Source organism: Zea mays, chromosome 6 (assembly GCF_902167145.1).
Source record: "Zea mays cultivar B73 chromosome 6, Zm-B73-REFERENCE-NAM-5.0, whole genome shotgun sequence".
Lineage (NCBI taxonomy): Eukaryota > Viridiplantae > Streptophyta > Magnoliopsida > Poales > Poaceae > Zea > Zea mays.
Window position 1 is genome coordinate 147,805,688 of NC_050101.1, and position 22,341 is coordinate 147,828,028.

Genomic DNA, 22,341 nt, shown 5'->3' on the forward strand with positions numbered 1-22,341 from the left:
CAAGAAAAAAAAGAAGTGGACAGATATAATGGATAGAGAAAATTGTAGCAGATAAAGGATTCAGAAACCAATCCAAACGACCCTGCAAAACAGACAAAACTAAGGGGGGGGGGGGGGGGGGGGGGGGGGGGAAAGAAACATACTGAAGAAAACTACGACTTCCTAAAATCAATTTAACAATGCCAAAAGGGCTTGTCCGAAGGTCTCTTGGGCTCGGTGATCTGGTCAAGAGCCTCAAGCAGGGTTGGGCCTTTGTACCAGTCAAGGTTTGTGGACCTCTCAATCATGTTGTCACCCTCAAAACCAGAGATGGAGACAAAGGCGATCTTATCAGGGTTGTATCCAACTTTTCTTGAGGTAGGATGAGACTTCCTTCACAATCTCATCATAACGTGCCTTGGAGTATTTCGGAGTGGTTGCATCCATCTAAAAAACAGAACGACAAAATACATTTGCCATTAGTTTGACTATCCATGGCACATAGATAGTATATGCTTGGAACCGAACAATACTATTAGCTTAATGGAGTAAATCGCATGAGTTGCAAGCAGCTGTTAGCTTAATGTATATAAGTGAGAAAACATCAATCAAAATTATCTGGTACGTAATACTTATAGTGGCATCCCAGCAACAATAATAACTAACAGATAAATAGGTAGATCGTCATATATATCACAATTACAAACGGAGTACAAAAAACAAAGGTAATAGGTATATGTCAATGCACCCTACTACTAAACACTATGAGCAGCAGGTTAAGTAACTATACCAATTATATGAAGGGTTGGAGAAAATTAAATGCCGCAAGACTTGTTTAAACATATTTAATGCACTAAAAGTATTACAATAACCTCAACATTACTCAAAGAGATTGGATCAGAAACTTATATCAAAACTACTGATAGAATCTTTCTGCAACAGATGTGACTAGCAAATTAATGAAGATTAACTACTTCATATTGATGAAACAAAATGTTAAAGGAAGGGTATAGTCACTTACTGCATGATTGGTTGGCTGGGCTCCCGCGTCCAGGCCCCATGCATGCGTTGACCGTGGCTGGGCGTGTGTTTGGTTGGCTGCATAGCAGCGTCTGAACCTGTGCGCGCAGGTGCAGTCTAGACCTTTATACCCTCGTTAGCCTGCATTCGTGGGGAAGTAAGAAATGTGTGTATCAATCGGTGCAGGATGGCTTGAGCCAGACGCCAATGATGCAGGCAACCAATCGGGCAGTTATTGCACTTGTCAAATCATGCATTCAACTCAAACAATATTATACTAGCATCAAATTCTGTATATAGCTCACATAGTCTAATATATGTGTGTCTCAACTAATGAATCAACAGGAGTGAAACAGAAATCCTGATTATACCTTGTTGCAGCAGCAAATCATCTGCTTCACTCCAAGAGTGAAAGCAAGGAGAGCATGCTCACGGGTCTGGCCATCCTTGGAGATACCAGCCTCAAAGCCACCAGTGGTGGAGTCAATGATAAGAACAGCACAGTCAGCCTGGGAGGTACCAGTGATCATGTTCTTGATGAAGTCACGGTGTCCAGGGGCATCAATGATCGTACAGTAGTACTTGGTGGTCTCGAACTTCCACAGAGCGATATCAATAGTGATGCCTCTCTCACGCTCAGCCTTGAGCTTGTCGAGCACCCAGGCGTACTTGAAGGACCGCTTGTTCATTTCAGCAGCCTGTTTCTCGAACCTCTCGATGACACGCTTGTCAACGCCTCCAAGCTTGTAGATCAGGTGGCCAGTGGTAGTCGACTTGCCAGAGTCGACATGGCCAATAACCACAATGTTGATGTGGGATTTCTCCTTGCCCATCGCTGGAGATGAAGCTTAAACTATCAAACCAGATGAATCAATTATTAGAAGCACTAGTAAACATCACACAATACTAAAGCCACTAACATAACAATTCCATCAGCTTAAAAAAGCATGATGCACATCAGCAGAGGAAAAATTAAAGCGTAAATAGAAACATTAAATAGAAGAAACAATCTATACTACTCCTTAAGATGGTAGTGTAGGCGTCCGACATCCTCTCCGCGACGCACGCCCGAGATCCTCTCCGCGACGCACGCTCGCGCAGAACCCTCCAACTGCGCTCTCCACCGCGATCTCCGCGCGCACCGTCTCTCTCGCCCCCGCCCCGTCTCTCTCGCTGCCCAGCCGCGTCCGCTCTCCCATGGAAGGAAACTCTCCACCACGATCTGCGCGTGCACCGTTTCTCTTGCCCCCGCCCCGTCTGTCTCGCTGCCCAGCCGCGTCCGCTCTCCGTCCGCGCGCAGAACCTTCCAACTGCGCCCCGCATCCACGCCGTCCATGGCAGCCACCCCGGATCTACGCGCCCCAGCCTCCATGGAAGCAGTCAGCTCGCAGAACCTTCCAACTGTGCCCCGCGTCTGCACCGTCCATGGAAGCCGCCCCTAATCTACGCGCCCCACCTTCCAACTGCACGCAGATCCCTCCATGGCAGCCACCCCGAATGGACACCTCTAGCGGAGTCTCCCTCTAGTGTGTGCTCTCTCTTATCTCCTCCTCCATCTCTCTCGTGGAGACAATTGGGCTGTCGTCGTTGCAGCCCTATGCGGCTAGGCCCAGGTCTTCTTCGGGCCCTTAGCCACGACGAGCAGCACCAGGTATGTCTGCCCTCTTGTCTTCCTTTTTTTAATATGCGCAACTGAGCACCCAAACCCTAGATGGAAGGCACGAACTTGGGCGGCGCAGTCAAGCTTGGTCAATGGTGGTTGGTGCTTCATCCTCTCCTTTGGGTGGTTGTGGCTGAAGCCCCTGAGCCCCCGCAACAGCGACTTCATTCCCTGCTGTAAGATAAGAGAGTTTTGGCCGCGACGAGCAGCACCAGGTATGTCTGCCCTCTGGTCTTCCTTTTTTAATGTGCGCAACTGAGCACCCAAACCCTAGATGGAGCACCCAAACCCTAAATGGAAGGCACAAACTTGGGCGGAGCAGACGAGCTTGTCGAGCTTCGTCGATGGTGGCTGGTGCTCCATCCGCTCCTTGGGGTGGTCGTGGCTGAAGCCCCTGAGCCCCTGCAACAGCGACTTCATCCCCTGCTGTGAGATCAAAGAGTCTTGGTCTGTTATTTACATAATATAGGCACCTGCTGTTACAAATAATTATACAGTTCTTGTCCCATTATGCTATAAAATATGATGTCTCAATATGAGGTAAGGACTTCTTAACTATTGATCATCTACCTATGCCTTAATTCATATACTTCAAATTTTCGAAATAATCTTCACTGTTAGTCATGAAAAGTATTTTTTATCAAAACAATATCTTCATATGCAAGTGCATCTAACATCAATTTGTTCAAACATTTTGTTAAAGCAGGAAATGACACCTACTCTGTAGCTTAAAACCTCAAGATATGTTGGCAACTATTGAAGTACAAGTTTCAAGGAAATGGGAATTCTGTGGAAACATAGACATTGGGCCCTATTACACATCGATATTGTTTTGGCTGACAAAGAAGTAAGAGCTAGAGATGGCAATGGGTACCCGCGACCCGATACCCGATGGGTATTTACTCCATTAGGGTATATATGTGGGCTAAATATTCTACCCGTGGGTCTGTTATTGGACAAAAATCTTTACCCAATGGGTAAACGGGTATTAGAACGTTCCGTCTTCACCTATACCCGTTAACCCGTGGGTATAAAATACCCAATATAAACTTAGCCCAAGCATGAACTTGGACTTTAGTCATCCATCTTTTTTACTATTTAACAACCTTTTAGACCATAATGTCATAGAAGGCTTAACGACAATTTAATGACCATGTAATGGAACATGTAATGTGCTATGTAGTACTATCCTAGTGTTACTACTTTATCCAATTATCTTTGGTGTGTTGAATGGATGGTTAAATGGTGCTAGAAAATTTTGTAATGGTATTTATATGGATATACTTGACATTTGTATAGTATAATATTTTGATAGATGTTTAATTTTTGTGGGTACGGGTGACCCGATGGGTGATCCATACCCACATGGGTATGGGTATGGGGGTAAATTCATACCCACCAGTGTATATGGGTGACTCGGTGGGGTTATTTTTGTGTCGTGGGTATGGGTATGGGGTAGTAATACCCGGTGGGTATTTACCCATTGCCATCTCTAGTAAGAGCTCATTATCTTTTTTTTCTAATAATTTTACTCATATGTTGTTAGTTATGATTTCAACTATTCTTATCTATATATGCATAGAGAATAAACAATAATAGTGTCTTTATCATGAAGACAACCTTTACAGTAACATTTTTTAAACATATCTACTATCGCTTCCTAACAACACTATTTCCAACTTTTAAAGCATTGTCTACCACCACGGTCTTCAAATGCACTACTCCCTCCATTATATTTTATAAGACATAGCCTCACATATTGTCAGCAAATACTAAAACATATGATTTCTAAGTTTTGTTTATTACGTGTATCTACAATATGCTTCTCTTTCTACTCTCCTCTGAAAAGTTGATTTAGTTTCACTACTTTTCCTTTGAAATGTATCTTTCATTATCATCCATCTCGTGTGGATGAGACTATTGCCAGATTCAAAGTCACCACATTCAGTCTTTGCGCTATCAGGCCAATCCTTGGAGGTGACAAGATTCCTTACCCACGCCGGTGCTGAACTGGTCGTCCCCCAACTGAAACTGGTATGTTCTGTTGTTCTTTCAAAAAATAGTAATTTCGGTTACCTTTGGAAAAAATGTTTGTAGAAAAATGGCAATTAGAATTTGGCCAAAGGCAAAATGATGCATGTTACTTTCCAACTATAGCCACAATGACATATATGCATGTCCAATTCTGCTTTGGTCAAATGCTTTGTCACTTTCGGACCTGACAACTTCAGCCATCAGCCACCTTCACCACGTGGGTTTATGGGTTTATGATGTCCAGATTTTGAACAGAATAACATATGGCTTTTGAATTTTGCTTTATGTCTAACTTGAGGAAGACATAAATTAGATTGGACCATATGATTTACAGAATCTATTCCAGAAGCTTCACTTCTCAGAGCAAATTAAATCTGAGTTATCACGTTTTCAGTAGAACAATTCAACAGATTCATACCAGGGTCATGGAAATGTTCTCGGTCAAGAGTCTCAATAACTACCTTTGGAACTGCATAGACTATCTCGGCTCGGTAAATACTTTCTTCACAGATCAATCTATTAACTTATTTTTTTTGAGGCTAGCAGATCATTTAATTGATTTTGTTCTAGCACATGGGAATAGTGAAAGTCGCCTAGAGGGGGGTGGATAGGCGAAACCTGAAAATTATAATTCTAAATCCAAACTAGATCCCTTGATTAGTGGTTAGAACAAGATTCACAATTATCGGAGTATAAAACTAAGTCCTTTGCTTGCAACGAGTATTGTTTTCAAAGAGTGCGGAATTTAATCAATAGCAATACTACAAGAAATGCTAGTGGGGAATAATGCAAGAGGGCTTAGATAAGAAGAGGAGAAACACAAGTTCTTTCTTGCAAGGAGTTGCTTCTCTAAATGTGAATTTAACTTGAAGCAACACAAAATAATATTAGCAAAGAGTAGCGCAAGAGAACTTAGAAGGGAAGAGAACAAACAAATCACAAACAATAAACACAAGAGACATGGGTGATTTGTTTTACCGAGGTTCGGCCCTCGAAGGCCTAGTCCCCGTTGAGGAGTCACTAAGGACGGGTCTCTTTTAACCCTTTCCCTCTCTCCACCGATCACCAAGACCGGCGAGCTCTTCTTCTTCTCAAGGATCACTTAAGATCCTGCAAGGATCACCACACTCTTAGGTGTCTCTTGCTAGCTTTACAAGCCTCCAAAACTTTGGAGGAAGTTCAATGGGAGTCAATACCCCACGCACAAATGATCACAAGATGTAGCACACACTTTCTCTCAATGAATCTCACAAGGCACTAGTGCTAAACTCACACGAGTAGCTCTCTTTTGCTTGATCTCTCTTTTGTGGCACTTGTGTTGGTTGTAGTGGTCTAAATCTTGTGTATAGGATGGATCAATGAATAGAGGTGGTTGGGAGGGCTTGGATATGTCAACTATATGACTTGGAATGTTGCTTGGGCTCCCACGCCTTGAAGTGGCCGGTTGGGGTGGTATTTATAGCCACCAACCACCTATATAGCCGGTGGGGCGCATCTGTCAGAAATTGCACTGGCGGACGGTCTGCGGCTAGGACCTGGACGGTCCGCGACCCTCCAACGGTCGATTCTGACATCTTCAACGGATACTTCTGACAAATCAACGGCTATTTGCCTTGGTGACACCATGCGGACAGTCCGCCCTTGGTCCCGGACGGTCCGCGCTAGCTCTATAATTCTTTTTGCTCAACTTGTCACCTTCGGGCTTTTCGGTTCTGCGCCGACCGGACGGTCCGCGCCTGAGGCCGGACGGTCCGCTCTTGGTCTCGGACGGTGCTTGCTTTTCCATCAGACGGTACATAGTGTAGACTTGCTTTTATGCAGTGTTCCTGTCTGAGGGTCACCTTGGTGTCGCGGACGGTCCGCCGTAAGGGCCCGGACGGTCCGCTCTTAGTCTATTTTTCCAAAAAGCTTCTCCTGTCCGAAATAATCTACGGTATTCCGGACAGTCGATTTAGAATAGTTGTAGATGAACTTATGCACCTGTGAAATGATCAACTGGAGCAAACTAGTTAGTCCAATTATTTGTGTTGGGCATTTCAACCACCAAAATCATTTAGGAAAAGGTTTGACCCTATTTCCCTTTCAATCTCCCCCTTTTTGGTGATTGATGCCAACACAAACCAAAGCAAATATATAAGTGCATAATTGAACTAGTTTGCATAAGGCAAGTGCAAAGGTTGCTTGGAATTAAACCAATTTAAACTTTCATAAGATATGCATGGATTGCTTTCTTTCTTTTAATATTTTGGACCACGCTTGCACCACTTGTTTTGTTTTTGCAAAAGTTTTGGAAATTCTTTTTCAAAGTCTTTTTGCAAATAGTCAAGGGTATATGAATAAGATTTCAAGAAGCATTTTCAAGATTTGAAATTTTCTCCCCCTTTTTCAAATGCTTTTCCTTTGACTAAACAAAACTCCCCCTTAATGAAATGGTTTTACAAATTGAAAGAAGATCAAATATTTTAGATACCAATTTTTGAAAAAACTCCTCCTTAAAATATAGATATCAATTGAGATATAATTTCTTAGAGGAATACTAATTTCAAAGATACTAATTGAAAACATCAAAACTTACACTTTGTTTTGAAAAAATTTGAAATTGGCGTGGTGGTGCGGTGTCCTTTTGCTTTGGGCTAATACTCTCTCCCCTGTTGGGGGCCTTCAGCTTACGAAGGTCCTCAAAAACAGGATTTAACAGTATTTCTGGAGCATAATATGTGAACAGGTATCTTCGGACTCGAGTCGATATCACAGTAGGAGAAGCCCAAGATAATACGAAGGTTGATGCAGCGCCAAAGATGTGAGCGGGAAAGCTTCGGCGTGGTAGCAGAAAATGAAACCGACTTAAAGATGAAAAGGCTATTCAGACCTCGGTGGATTACTATAGAATCATTACCAAATGTAAGGGGCATGAATGTAATTTTGTATGGGCTGTGTCCCGTGTCTATAAATAGGTGAACAGTACCCCCGAACTGTTCACGCTGATTTGGCATTTGCTTTTGCGTCACATTTGTACTTTCATCTCTTTCCAAGTTGAAGGTACATTCGTAATTCGATGTCATTTCTGTTTCTTTGTAATAATAATGCAAAAATAAGTTGTTAATAATATATAATTGTTTATGTTATCCTTCATATTCCTTATGATTCATTCTTCGTCATTGTATGCTGTGTTTATGAAGGTACGCCCTTCATAACCTTCGTCCGAAAATCATTATATCCTAAGGGAAATAATGCTTCGAAGGACGAAGGACTTTATCGATTAACATTTTCTGTGTTGCCTTGTTCTTAACTCATAGCATTTGAGAACAAGTCCCCAACATTGGCGCCCACCTCCGGTGAACTCACTTCCACTCTTTGAGTTTTTGAACACCTTCGGCGATCATAAACCTTCGCTATGGCGCCGAAGAAAGCTTCAGCAACTGGGGCTGCAGCTCTGCAACCACTGGACCACAATCAGGAGACTGTCTCCCTTCGGGAGGCCCGAAGCCAGAAAAGGAAGGCTGTTAGCCCGACACCGCCAGAGGATGAGATAGATCAAGAAATCAGAGACATGGAGATGCTTCATCAACAGGTGCAGAGGAAGAAGGAAAAGATGGCCAGGCTAGCTGAACTGCAAAGGCAGATAGACGAAGCCTCTGAAGAAGTTCGTCATCTTACTCAGGATGAGCAACACCGAAGGCCTCAGCACCAAGACCTTCATCAGGAGGGTTTCCTCAACGAAGATGACTGGTATGACAGTTTCCATCATGGGAATTTTGTTTTTGATGATGCTTCTCCTCTGTCCGCTGAGCTGCAGGCTACACCTTGGCCTCCGTCCTACAAGCCGCCTCAGCTTCCCATATTCGATGGCCACTCAGACCCAAAACAGTTTTTGATGAGCTACGAAGCAACAGTATCTTCGTATGGTGGCAATGCTGCAGTCATGGCCAAATCTTTTGTTATGGCTGTCAGGAGTGTTGCTCAAACCTGGTACTTCTCCCTTCGACCAGGAACGATCACTTCATGGCAAAAGCTGAAGGACTTGTTGTTAACCAGCTTCCAAGGGTTTCAGACGAAGCCGGTCACTGCTCAAGCTCTATTCCAGTGCACCCAGGATCACGAAGAGTACCTTCAGGCGTACGTCCGGAGATTCTTGCGTTTGAGGGCACAGGCACCAACAGTGCCCAACGAAATTGTCATTGAGGCCATGATCAAGGGGCTTCGGCCAGGACCTTCAGCTCAATACTTCGCAAGGAAGCCTCCTCAAACTTTGGAGAAGCTGCTCCAGAAGATGGACGAGTACATTCGGGCCGATAATGATTTTCGCCAAAGAAGGGAGGAGGCTTTCAGGTTTTCTGAAATGACCAGGGGCTTCGGAGGAAGATTCTATCCGAGGCATGTTAGGTCAATCCATAACTCTACTCAAAATGATGATAGGGGAAGCCAGCAGCAAAGGCCACAGTGCTCCTCACAGGCTTCGGGGCAACAGCAAGGCTCCTTCCGACCACCAGCTCCAAGAGGCAGAGGCGCTAGGGGCTTCGGCGGAAGATTTGGAGATCAACCAAGAAGAATTTTTTGTTTATTCTGTGGTGAGAACAAGGGCCATACCACCAGGATGTGCCATGTTACCATCCAGAAGTAAAAGGAAATAGCCGAAGCTGCAGCACAACAGGCTCAGCCGAAGCAGGTCATGCACACTGCTTCGTACCATTCGCCTTACATCCCAGAATATGTAGGCAACCACCCTGCAGTTTCTGTCGCTTCGGCGAGTCAACCTCAAGCTTCTTGGCAACAGCCTCCGCCTCCACCACCGCTGCAACAAGGCCAACAGCCAGAAGGGAGCCAATATGGCCCACACCAAAGGGACTTCAGAGAACAGTCCGAAGCTCGCACAGTCAACAGCACTATGCCAGAGTCGAAGCACATCTATTGACAAATATCCTACCTTGATAGCAGTCTTTTTCATTCAGTTTTATTTTCCGTGTAATAAAGGACATTTTTCAAATTTCATGTAATAGTTTCGTTCTTTGCCACAAGAAAAATATATTTTCTTCACAGGCTTAAGTCGTTGAAGCTTAAAAATTTGCGATACCAAGGAGGACCTTCGAATTATCAAAAAAGTCTTCGAAGCAACAAAAAGTTGTTCTAAGGAACGCAGAGTAAGTTTGCCGAAGTCACAAAAAGTCGCTCTAAAGGGAGCGCAGTGTAAGTTTTCTGCTCCAAAGTCGTTCCAAAGGGAATGCAGAGCTTACAGCGAAAAGTCAACGCTGATTCCGCCTAAGTAAAAGGCAAAGCGCGAAAAGTCAACGCGAATACCGCTGAAAGTAAAAGGCGAAGAAGCTCCTAAGGGAGGCTTACAGCGAAAAATAAACGCTGATTCCGCTGAAGTAAAAGGCGAAGAAGCTCCTAAGGGAGGCTTATAGCAAAAAGTCAATGCTGATTTAAAAAGATTATGTGTTTTATCGCAGGGATGTATGTGTATCTTCGGAATAAACACCACTTTTGCATAACATAACATCATCGCATCATTTCGCATAGCATAAGCATCATACATCATGTTGCATATGGCACAAGAGGCGGACACAATATCGATCTTCAGAAGAATGTTTTGAAAAAGGGGAAAAATCATGCTAAGTCACAAGGAGATACGCTATTGATCTTCGGAAGTGTAGCTTCGGAAAATATCTACACGAAGCTTGGATATTATTCATCAGAACACTATGGATATTGTTGTGACAAATAAAAATTCTTCTTCACGAAGCATGAAAAGAAGGGAAGGTGTTTTTTCGTCAAAGACTCAAAAACGGTACGTGTGTAAAATTTCATGCATCGTAAAGAATTGAGCAGTAAAAACAGGTATATTACATTCAGGGTTACAAAATGTTACACATATTACATTTCAGAAGTTTTTACAATAGTGCTTAATCTTCTCTCAAAACAACTTCTGCAGCCTCGTTCAGGAGCCGATTAACAACTTCATCCATGATAGCTTCAGCCATCTTTTTAATTTCCTCGTCTCCTTTCGGGTGAGGGCCCGGAGACGCTTTAGTAGGATCTGAAGGAGGACAGGATACGACTACGTTGCTATTACAAATTGCGAACGAAGTTTAAAATCGAAAATTACAACACAATAAAAACCATTAGTTAATACCTATTTGCCCTTCGGGCTCTGCGCTTTTTTCAGCAGCCTCAGCTACTTCTCTAGCATCGTGAATGCCCTTTTCGCTTTTTCGAATAATTTCTCGGGCCATTTCTCGGCCACCATTATCCCAGACATCGGTAAAAAATTTTCCACCAACCATGCTAGCCTCGGCCGAAGGATCTCTTGCATCTTCGAAGGACAAGGCAGCTTCGGACTGCGCTAAAATCTTTACATGCTCGCAGCCCTTTTTCTCCAAAATGGTGGCAATTCCCCTGGCACCCGAGAAAGCACAAATGTCTCCGCGGCTATTTAAAATTTCCTCGAAGGCCTCAGCTTCGTGATCGATCCATTCGATGGGACCTTCGGGGTTGCCTCTTGTAAACTTTTCTTCGCTCGAGAATGCGCCGACGCTGGCGAAGCTAGCTTTCAACTTCTTGACACACTCCATAGATTTGTTGTAGCATCTTTTCTTGGACGAACGAAGCTCTTCAACAGTTCCCTCTAAATGATTTGCCCATTGGTCGCTAAGTTCTCGCTTCGTTTCTTCAAGTATGCGTTCCTCTTTGGCTCTGGCCAGTTGTTTTCGAAGATCTTCAATTTCACGCTTCTGAGCCTCAGCTTGACCTTTAAAAGTAGCCTCGTCTTCTTTTATTCTATTTATCAATGAATGTAATATTTTATCTTTTTCGAGACCTTCGTTCCTTAGTTCAATTACTTCGGAACGAAGGTTGCTCAGGGCAATAGCGCACCCTTCATCTTCGGCATCTTTTTGGGCCCTGAGGGCATTGCTAAGTATAAGGCCCTGCAAACAAAAATGAATGTGTGTCAATAAGTTTGAGCAAATGAAAGATTTTGGTTTCGAGAAAAAACACAAAGGCCTCATTTTTTGTACCTTTAAGCTATTATACGCCAAGCTGTCGGCCAGCTCGTTTTTCGACAGCACAGAGAGCCCGTCTTCTAGTGTAGGGAATCCGAAGCTCTTGCTCATCTCCCGACAGACGGAGATCTCCTTGCTATCAGGGAGACAATACAAGAAGTCTTCTTCTCCACTGCCGTTGAATATCAACGCCCCCTTTGGATACTTCAGTTTTTGGGCGTAAAGCTAGGCCTCTTGCTTTTCTTTTTCCGATAATTTTTTCCCCGAAGCATGACGAACAATATAATCAAGGACTTTGGGGGATGCTTCGGGGGCAACATCGCTGATTTCTTCAGCAAGAATTGGCTCCATTACTTTTTCTTTCTCAGTTTCCAAGGATTTAAATTTCGTGGGCTCTGAGGGCCCAGCTTCAGCTTCAGCTTCAGTTTCTTGCTCTAGAGCCTTGGTATCAGAAATTTCAGATTTCGCTTCGGAAGTTGCAACAGTCTTCTTCTGAGTTGTGCTTGAAGACTTAATTGTTTCCAGAACATCTAACACATTGACCATTCTCTTCCTTTTCGGAGTCACCGCTGGCCCCTTTTGGATTTTTGTTGTCTCAACATTTGCTGAAGGACTTAAAACTTCTGATATTTTTGATCCTTCAGCTGATCCTTTTGCTTCTCCCATTTTTTCTGATGATGGCGCTTCGGCCATCTCTTTGGTTTCTGATAACAAAATCTTTGGTTTTTTCAATTCTGTTTTTGTTGGCGCTTCGGCCATTTCTGCGACCTCTGGCAGCAAGGTTGGCTTGATTGGCTTTTCAGCTTCGGTGGCCGAAGAGGTCTCTCCGGCGAACTCAGGCACCGAGGCTGGTTCAATATAGCGTGGCCGATGTGTGAGGACCTTTATCCTTTTCCTTTTCGGTTCTGGCTTGCTAGAAGCAGTTGCAGCTTTTTCTTTCCCAGAGGTTGTACTTTTTCTTTTCTGCCCCCGAATGGGATAGCGATAATCAGGGTAGACAAACCCGATTGCGTCAAACACCCGGTTCAGTCTTTTCTTTTTTCGGCCTCCGAAGGCTGCTGACAATGCAGTATCTTCGGCCTTCGAGTAAGCCCCAAGCAGTTCATCACTTAAATTTTCAATACTTTTTAGCCAGTCATCATCTGGCTCAACGAATTTATCTCCGAACTTGAAAGTATATTTCAGCCTGATAAGTCCACCTTCGTCAGCCTCCTTTATGGTTTCTTGCGGCATTTCCCATTTCTCCGCGAGCGGCCATACTCTGAAGGCAATATGCTCTTGTACCAAATCTCTCGTTCCAATAAAGGAACAAATAACAACGAAGGCTCTCTGGCATTCTTCGGCAGCTTCATTCATTTCAACCTTCGGCCTCCGCAGGCTGAAGCTTTGCCAAATAGGGCGCATAATTATACCTTTGATATCTTCACGTACTGTCAGGTCATTCTTCACATAAAACCATTCTGTCATCCAATCGCCGGGCCATCTCTTCCGAAAGGTTGGCACGGGACAGCTTGACCCAGACCGAGAAACGAAACTGTAGCAGCCAAAATTATTGTGATATTGTTCCTTACCCCAAGGTTTTGTCTCGTATGATAATTCGTGTATATTGCAGAAACTTTTCGCATCAGGCTCCAGACCTTGGCTTCTCACGGCCCACACGAAGATATTCAGCCTTATGATTGCTTCGGGGGTAAGTTGGTGAAGATAGACTTCGAATATTTTCAGCACCTCTACGACAAAGTTGCTCAGAGGAAATCTAAGTCCAGCTTTCAAAAAGCTTCGGAACACTACGACTTCATTTTCCTCAGGGGTCGAGCAAGTTTTCTCTCCTTCGTCGACCCTCACAATGGATAAATCCCGGAAGTATCTTCCCCTCATGTTGACAAGATGATTTTCTTTGATACCTGATTTGCCAAAAACTGAATGGCTTGGTCGCCAGGGGCGATCTTCGGAGTCTTCACCACCACTATCCACATCATAACCGTCGCTGTCATCAGTATCTTCAGACAAACCTTCTAAAATCTCTTTGGTGATTTTTTCTGTATTGGTCTTCGACATTGCTATAAGAAACCCCAGATTCTTCTCTTCATCGAGACTCAGCTTCATCTCGGCAGCAGCCTTCTTATCTTCAGACATCTTCGGAAACACTAAAAAACTGTTTTCGATGCCGAAGCTTCAAAACTTAAAAGCTAAGCAAATCTTGGTGCGCAAGAGCTAAAAATTGAGTGAGCGGGAGCAGATGGCAAGAGAGCGTGCCAAATGAGCTTGCGGTATGATCTTATTTATACGCCCAGTACGACGAAAATTGAAAGACCCCGCCTGTCAGTGAATGTTGCTATTCTAGCAAAGGGAAGGTGTTTTTTCGGACCTTCGGCTTAAAGCCTTCGTCCGTGTCGCAATCGAAATTTATTATTTTAAACAAATTAATATTGCGAGGGGCTACTGTTGGGGGCCTTCGGCTTATGAAGGTCCTCAAAAACAGGATTTAACAGTATTTCTGGAGCATAATATGTGAACAGGTATCTTCGGACTCGAGTCGATATCACAGTAGGAGAAGCCCAAGATAATACGAAGGTTGATGCAGCGCCAAAGATGTGAGCGGGAAAGCTTCGGCGTGGTAGCAGAAAATGAAACCGACTTAAAGATGAAAAGGCTATTCAGACCTCGGTGGATTACTATAGAATCATTACCAAATGTAAGGGGCATGAATGTAATTTTGTATGGGCTGTGTCCCGTGTCTATAAATAGGTGAACAGTACCCCCGAACTGTTCACGCTGATTTGGCATTTGCTTTTGCGTCACATCTGTACTTTCATCTCTTTCCAAGTTGAAGGTACATTCGTAATTCGATGTCATTTCTGTTTCTTTGTAATAATAATGCAAAAATAAGTTGTTAATAATATATAATTGTTTATGTTATCCTTCATATTCCTTATGATTCATTCTTCGTCATTGTATGTTGTGTTTATGAAGGTACGCCCTTCATAACCTTCGTTCGAAAATCATTATATCCTAAGGGAAATAATGCTTCGAAGGACGAAGGACTTTATCGATTAACATTTTCTGTGTTGCCTTGTTCTTAACTCATAGCATTTGAGAACAAGTCCCCAACATCCCCCTTTGGCATCAATTGCCAAAAATAGAGTCTTTAGAGCCCTTTTTACTTTCTCCCCAATGGTACAAATGAATATGAGTGAAGATTATACCAATTTTGAGAGATGGCGGAATACCAGCAAAAAGATAGATAATACCGATGGTGTAGAGTGGAAGCGATGTCTTTGCCAAATACTCCATTTCCCTTTCAATCTAAGACTTAATACACAAGATACTCATGGAAACATATTAGTCTTAGCCTTGGCACAAGAGAGATAGGAAATATGCAAATGTACCAAAGGAAAGAGACATGTTAAAAGGATATGTCAATTAAGCTTATACAGTTCTATATAATATAGATTGCTCCCCCTAAATATGTGCCTTGAGAGGAATACAGATTTTGGCCTTAAATGCCAAGTGCACATAATTATGTTAGTGAGAACATATCTATATCATAGAGACTGTGGAGTGCAATGTGTCATAATAAAAGTGTGATGCTCACGACAGACTATGCACTTATGAAAGCATGCTGGAAACATTTTAAGCAATTACCCTTAAGGATTTCAAAGAGACTTAAGGAACCTCCACCTTTGGAACAAAGGTAGCTTATCCTCGTTACAAGGTTAAGCTTTAAGCTCTTTGACAATAAAACCACTTCACCTAGTTTTAACAAAAATGCATAAATGCAGGAATGAAATTTTTAGAGGTTAAACTAGGTATGAAGCAGGGATAATGCATAGACATGATTTCTCTTCCTTTTATACAAGAAATGCAAGAAAAATATATAAGAGGAAGAATTAGGTACATGTGTAAATGAAAGGAAGTAGTTTTACCCTTTTGTACCTTCACATAGAGACGCTCTCTTCATTGTGCTTTGTCCTTAGTCTTAGTCACTTAAGACCTATATTCATGACAATGTATGGAAATATTTTGCACAAGAGAGAGTTCTACAACTAGTGATCCTTTTCTCAATCATTTCATATATCAAGGAGATCACAAATTGCATAAATTTATCCTGAATTCTCCTTTAACTTAGTGCATATCAAGAGAGATATTGATTGATAGTATATCAGGCACTAAGCAACATATGAATCAATTGAAGTTATTCAATTAATAACACTTGCGATCAAAAGAACAGCATATGCATTAGATTATAAAACAGGCTTAAAATAGCAGAATCCAGTAAATATGCTACTTTAACAATAAAAGCTACAATCCTTGAGAAAAGTGACATTGCTTTACCAAGTTGGATTGAAATGTAGTAGCATACTTCATGAGAAACTGATTCTCATACTTGAGACTATATGAGATTACTAAGATAAAGTGTTAGTCTCAATATGACCAAGATATAGAAATAGGCCCCCCTAAAGATATGCATCCAAGCTTGAGAGAATTGGATAAATGTACTCAATTTTTAAAGACAAATAGCGAGAAGCATTATTCATCTTGACCAATGCTTATAAGATTTGCAATAAACAACTTGTGCCTGGTATTCTCATTGTCGGGGACCATAATTAGGGGTACCCCCAAGACTCCTAATCTCAGCTGGTAACCCCCATCAGCACAAAGCTGCAAAGGCCTGATGGGTGCGATTAAGTCAAGGCTTGGTCCACTCAAGGGACACGATCTCGCCTCGCCCGAGCCCAGCCTCGGGCAAGGGCAGCCGACCCCGGAGGATTTACGTCTCGCCCGAGGGCCCCCTCAAGCAACGGACACACCTTCGGCTCGCTCGAGGCCCAGCCTTCGCCAAGAAGCAACCTTGGCCAAATCGCCACGCCGACCGACCGTATCACAGGAGCATTTAATGCAAGGATGGCCTGACACCTCATCCTGACGCGCGCCCTTCAGTCGATAGAGCCGAAGTGACCGTAATCACTTCGCCACTCCACTGACCGGCCTGACAAGAGGACAGCGCCGCCTGCGCCGCTCCGACTGCTGTGCCACTCGACAGAGTGAGGCTGACAGCAGCCAAGTCCGGCCTCGGGCGCCATAGGAAGCTCCGCCTTGCCCGACCCCAGGGCTCGGACTCGGCCTCGGCCCCGGAAGACGACGAACTCCGCCTCGCCCGACCCTAGGGCTCGGACTCGGCCTCGGCACCGGAAGACGACGAACTCCGCCTCGCCCGACCCCAGGGCTCGGACTCGGCCCTGGCCTCAGCCGACGGTCTCCGCCTCGCCCGACCCAGGGGCTCGGACTCGATCTCGACCTCGGAAGACAGACTCGACCTCGACCTCGGAGGAGCCTCCGCCTCGCCCGACCTAGGGCTCAGACCGACCACGTCACAGGAGGGGCCATCATTACCCTACCCCTAGCTAGCTCAGGCTACGGGGAACAAGACCGGCGTCCCATCTGGCTCGCCCCGGTAAAACAAATAATGATGGCGCCCCGCGTGCTCCATGACGACAGCGTCTCTCAGCCCCCTTACGGAAGCAAGGAGACGTCAGTAAGGACTCGACAGCCCCGACAGCTGTCCTTCTGCCAGGCTCCAACGCTCCTCCGACGGCCACGACATCTCATGAACAGGGTGCCAAAACCCCTCCGGCTGCCACGACGGCATGTACTTAGGGCACTAGCTCCTCTCTGCTAGACACGTTAGCACACTGCTACATCTCCCATTGTACACCTGGACCCTCTCCTTACGCCTATAAAAGGAAGGTCCAGGGCCCTCTTAGAGAGGGTTGGCCACGCGGGGAGGACGGGACGGCGCGTGCAGGCCTCTCGCTCCCTCCCACGCGGACGCTTGTAACCCCCTACTGCAAGCGCACCCGACCTGGGCGCGGGACAAACACGAAGGTCGCGGGTTTCCCCTTTTACGCCTGTCTCCCTCTGGTTTTCCCCCTTCGCGCTCCGTCTCGCACCGACCCATCTGGGCTGGGGCACGCGGCGACAATTTACTCGTCGGTCCAGGGACTCCCCGGGGTCGAAACGCCGACAGTTGGCGCGCCAGGTAGGGGACTGCTGCATGTTGACGAATAGCTTCCCATCAAGCTCCAGATGGGTAGTCTCCAGCAACCTTTCCAGCCCGGAATGGTGCTCCATTTCGGGAGTCTTGAGTTCATGTCCCTCGACGGTGGCTACGACATGATACTCCTTCTCCCGCCGCGCGACAGCGACAATGGCGGCCGACAACCCGCCTGCCGGCGGCGGAATTGACGACCTCTTCCCCACATGGCGGAAGAACAACATTTGGGTTTGTCCCGTCGCCTCCCCCGCCGACGGAGGAGGAGGCGGGGTAACCAAGGCCAAGCAGGAGGCGGCACCTCGTTGGCTGTCGAGCGAGTCGACGGCGCCGGCGCCCCAACGGGGGACACGTCGGGCATCGACCTCGCGTCTGAGACGAAGACGAGCGTCGTTTCCCCGCAACACGCCAACTCCAAGCGGACGGACGACGCCAGCACGCTCGCAAAGGACTTGCTGGGCATCACCCTCGTACCTGAGACGACGATGTAGTCTGCCCCTGACGTGACTTTGTCACCGCCCGTCGACCAAGAGGTACCGACCGATTCCCATCTCGTGCCTTTTGGATTCAGCCTCGACCCACCAAGCGACTTCGGTTCGGTGGACGCTTTCATAGAGGCGAGTCCAAACCCTCTAGGGTACGGTATGCAGTCACCCTGGGACCGACTGACAGCCATCTCGACCTACGGGCCCTCGGGTTCCAAGGAAGATGACGAGACCGACTTTTGTTGGGATTTCTCCGGACTTGGTAACCCCAGTGCCATGCGGGACTTCATGACCGCATGCGACTACTGCCTTTCCGATTGTTCCGACGGTAGCCGCAGCTTCGGCGACGAGGACTGCGGCCCAAGTCGTGAATGTTTCCACGTCGATCTAGGGGGTCTCGGCGAAGGCAACCATCTTGGTATACTGGAAAACGGTGATCCCCCTAGGCCTACGCCTCGCGTTGACATCCTTCGGGAGCTAGCTGTGGTCCCAGTCCCTGCGGGGGGTCAAGACTCACAGCTCGAGCAAATCCGCGAGATGCAAGCCAGGCTCGACGAGGGAGCAGGAACACTTGAGTCGTTCCGCCGGGACATCGGGCAGGAATGGGCAGGCCAACCTCCGGCCGGAGAAGCGCGTCATCTACCCCAGGGCATCCAGCACCACATCGCCGACGATGCCAGGGCAAGGCCACCACCGGCTTCCAGTGGGGTCGGCCAGAACCTGGCTGCAGCGGCAATACTTCTCCGCGCGATGCCGGAGCCAACAACCACCGAGGGGCGGCGTATCCAAGGAGAGCTCAAGAATCTCCTGGAGGATGTCGTGGTCCGACGGGCCAAAAGCTCTGCCTCCCGAAGGCAGGGGTACCCCTCGGAGCATCGCGCCGCGACTTCCCGATTCATGCGGGAAGCCTCGGTCCACACCAGGCGCACACGCAACACAGCGCCTGCGGCCCCGGGTCGCCTCGGCAACAAGCACCATCACCGCAACCGTCGAGCCCACCTCGACGAGAAGGTGTGCCGAGGCTACCACCCCAGGCGTGGGGGATGCTACGACAACGGGGAGGACCGGAGTCCCTCGCCCGAACCACCCGGTCCGCAGGCTTTCAGCCGGGCTATACGACGGGCGCCGTTCCCGACCCAGTTCTGAACCCCGACTACTATCACAAAGTACTCAGGGGAGACGAGGCCGGAACTGTGGCTCGCGAACTACCGGCTGGCCTGCCACCTGGGTGGAACGGACGATGACAACCTCATCATCCGCAACCTCCCCCTGTTCCTCTCCGACACCGCTCGAGCCTGGCTAGAGCATTTGCCTCCGGGGCAGATCTACAACTGGGACGACCTGGTCCAAGCCTTCGCCGGCAACTTCCTGGGCACGTACGTGCGCCCTAGGAACTCCTGGGATCTCCGAAGCTGCCGCCAGCAGCCGGGAGAGTCTCTCCGGGACTACATCCGGCGATTCTCGAAGCAGCGCACCGAGCTGCCCAACGTCACCGACTCGGATGTCATCGGCGCGTTCCTCGCCGGCACCACCTGCCGCGACCTGGTGAGCAAGCTGGGTTGCAAGACCCCCACCAGGGCGAGCGAGCTGATGGACATCGCCACCAAGTTTGCCTCTGGCCAGGAGGCGGTTGAGGCCATCTTCCGGAAGGACAAGCAGCCCCAGGGCCGCCAGCCGGAAGATGTCCTCGAGGCATCCACTCAGCGCAGCACCAAGAAGAAAGGCAAGAAGAAGTCGCAAGCGAAACGCGACACCGCCGACGCGGACCTTGTCGCCGCCGCTGAGCACAAGAACCCTCGGAAACCTCCCGGAGGCGCCAATCTCTTCGACAAGATGCTCAAGGAGCCGTGCCCCTATCATCAGGGGCCCGTCAAGCAAACCCTTGAGGAATGCGCCATGCTTCGGCGCCACTTTCACAAGGTCGGGCCACCTGCGGAAGGTGGCAGGGCCCACGACGACGATAAGAAGGAGGATCGCAAGGCAGGAGAGTTCCCCGAGGTCCACGACTGCTTCATGATCTACGGTGGGCAAGTGGCGAACGCCTCGGCTTGGCACCACAAGCAAGAGCGTCGGGAGGTCTGCTCGGTAAAGGTGGCGGCGCCAGTCTACCTAGACTGGTCCGACAAGCCCATCACCTTCGACCAGGGCGACCACCCCGACCGCGTGCCGAGTCCAGGGAAATACCCGCTCGTTGTCGACCCCGTCATCGACAACGTCAGGCTCACCAAGGTCCTCATGGATGGAGGCAGCAACCTCAACATCATCTACGCCGAGACCCTCGGGCTCCTGCGGATCGATCTGTCCTCGGTCCGGGCAGGCGCGGCGCCTTTCCACGGGATCATCCCCGGGAAACGCGTCCAGCCCCTCGGACAACTCGATCTACCCGTCTGCTTCGAGACTCCCTTTAACTTTCGAAGGGAAACCCTCACGTTCGAGGTGGTCGGGTTCCGAGGAACCTACCACGCAATGTTGGAGAGGCCATGCTACGCCAAGTTCATGGCCGTCCCCAACTACACCTACCTCAAGCTCAAGATGCCGGGCCCCAACGGGGTCATCACCGTCGGCCCCACGTACCGACACGCGTACGAATGCGACGTGGAGTGCATGGAGTACGCCGAGGCCCTCGCCGAATCCGAGGCCCTCATCGCCGACCTGGAGAGCCTCTCCAAGGAGGCGCCAGACATGAAGCGCCATGCCGGCAACTTCAAGCCAGCGGAGACGGTTAAGTTCGTCCCTCTCGACCCCAGCAACGACGCCTCCAAGTAGATCCGGATCGGCTCAGAGCTCGATCCCAAATACGAAGCAGTGCTCATCAACTTTCTCTGCGCAAACGCCGACGTTTTCGCGTGAAGTCCCTCGGACATGCCCGGCATACCGAGGGATGTCGTCGAGCACTCGCTGGATATCCGAGCTGGAGCCCGACCCGTGAAGCAGCCTCTGCACCGATTCGACGAAGAAAAGCGTAGAGCCATAGGCGAGGAGATCCACAAGCTAATGGCGGCGGGGTTCATCAAAGAGATATTCCATCCCGAATGGCTCGCCAACCCTGTGCTTGTGAGAAAGAAATGAGGGAAATGGCGGATGTGTGTAGACTACACTGGTCTAAACAAAGCATGTCCAAAAGTTCCCTACCCTTTGCCTCGCATCGATCAAATCGTGGATTCCACTGCTGGGTGCGAAACCCTGTCTTTCCTCGATGCCTACTCAGGGTATCACCAAATCAGGATGAAAGAGTCCGACCAGCTCACGACTTCTTTCATCACACCTTTCGGCATGTACTGCTATGTTACCATGCTGTTTGGTTTGAGGAATGCTGGTGAGACATACCAAAGGTGCATGAACCACGTGTTCGGCGAACACATTGGTCGAACGGTCGAGGCTTACGTCGATGACATCATAGTCAAGACGAGGAAAGCCTCCGACCTCCTTTCCGACCTTAAAGCGACATTCCGGTGTCTCAAGGCGAAAGCCGTAAAACTCCGATCCAACCAGAACTCTGGACCATGTTTTTCGACGGGTCGCTGATGAAGACAGGGGCAGGCGCGGGCCTGCTCTTCATCTCGCCCCTCGGGAAGCACCTACGCTACGTGCTACGCCTCCACTTCCCGGCGTCCAACAATGTGGCCGAGTATGAGGCTCTGGTCAACGGGTTGCGCATCGCCATCGATCTAGGGGTCCGACGCCTCGACGCTCGCGGTGACTCGCAGCTCATCATTGACCAAGTCATGAAGAACTCCCACTGCCGCGACCCGAAGATGGAAGCCTACTGTGATGAGGTTCGGCGCCTGGAGGACAAGTTCTACGGGCTCGAGCTCAACCACATCGCCCGATGATACAACGAGACTGCGGATGAGCTGGCTAAGATAGCCTCGGGGCAGACAACGGTTCCCCCGGACGTCTTCTCCCGAGACCTGCATCAACCCTCCGTCAAGACCAACGATGCGCCCGAGCCCGAGGCACCCTCGGCCCCCGAGGGTGAGGCACTGCGCGTCGAGGAGGAGCGGAGCGGGGTCACGCCTAATCGAAACTGGCAGACCCCGTACCTGCAATATCTCCACCGAGGAGAGCTACCCCTCGACCGAGCCGAAGCTCGGCGGTTGGCGCGGCGCACCA

The 22,341-nt window shown here is 47.9% G+C and overlaps 1 protein-coding gene across 1 annotated transcript; it reads right to left on the reverse strand.

The window, feature by feature from the left end:
- Nucleotides 1-300: 300 nt before the first annotated feature.
- Nucleotides 301-1,832, reverse strand: LOC103631478 (elongation factor 1-alpha-like). The gene is made up of 2 exons (XM_020539522.2): nt 1,371-1,832; nt 301-426 (listed from the first exon to the last, which is right to left on the reverse strand). Exons 1-2 carry the CDS (start codon nt 1,830-1,832, stop codon nt 331-333), a joined length of 558 nt encoding a protein of 185 aa, XP_020395111.1. The 3' UTR covers nt 301-330.
- Between the last annotated feature and the right edge of the window lie 20,509 nt (nt 1,833-22,341).

Bases quoted from the DNA above. Each gene is read 5' to 3' on its own strand.
- LOC103631478 (XM_020539522.2), bottom strand. From the start codon at position 1,832: ATGGGCAAGGAGAAATCCCACATCAACATTGTGGTTATTGGCCATGTC. The intron at 427-1,370 runs GTATAATCAGGA...TCTGTTTTTTAG, and splicing joins TGATTTGCTGCTGCAACAAG to ATGGATGCAACCACTCCGAA.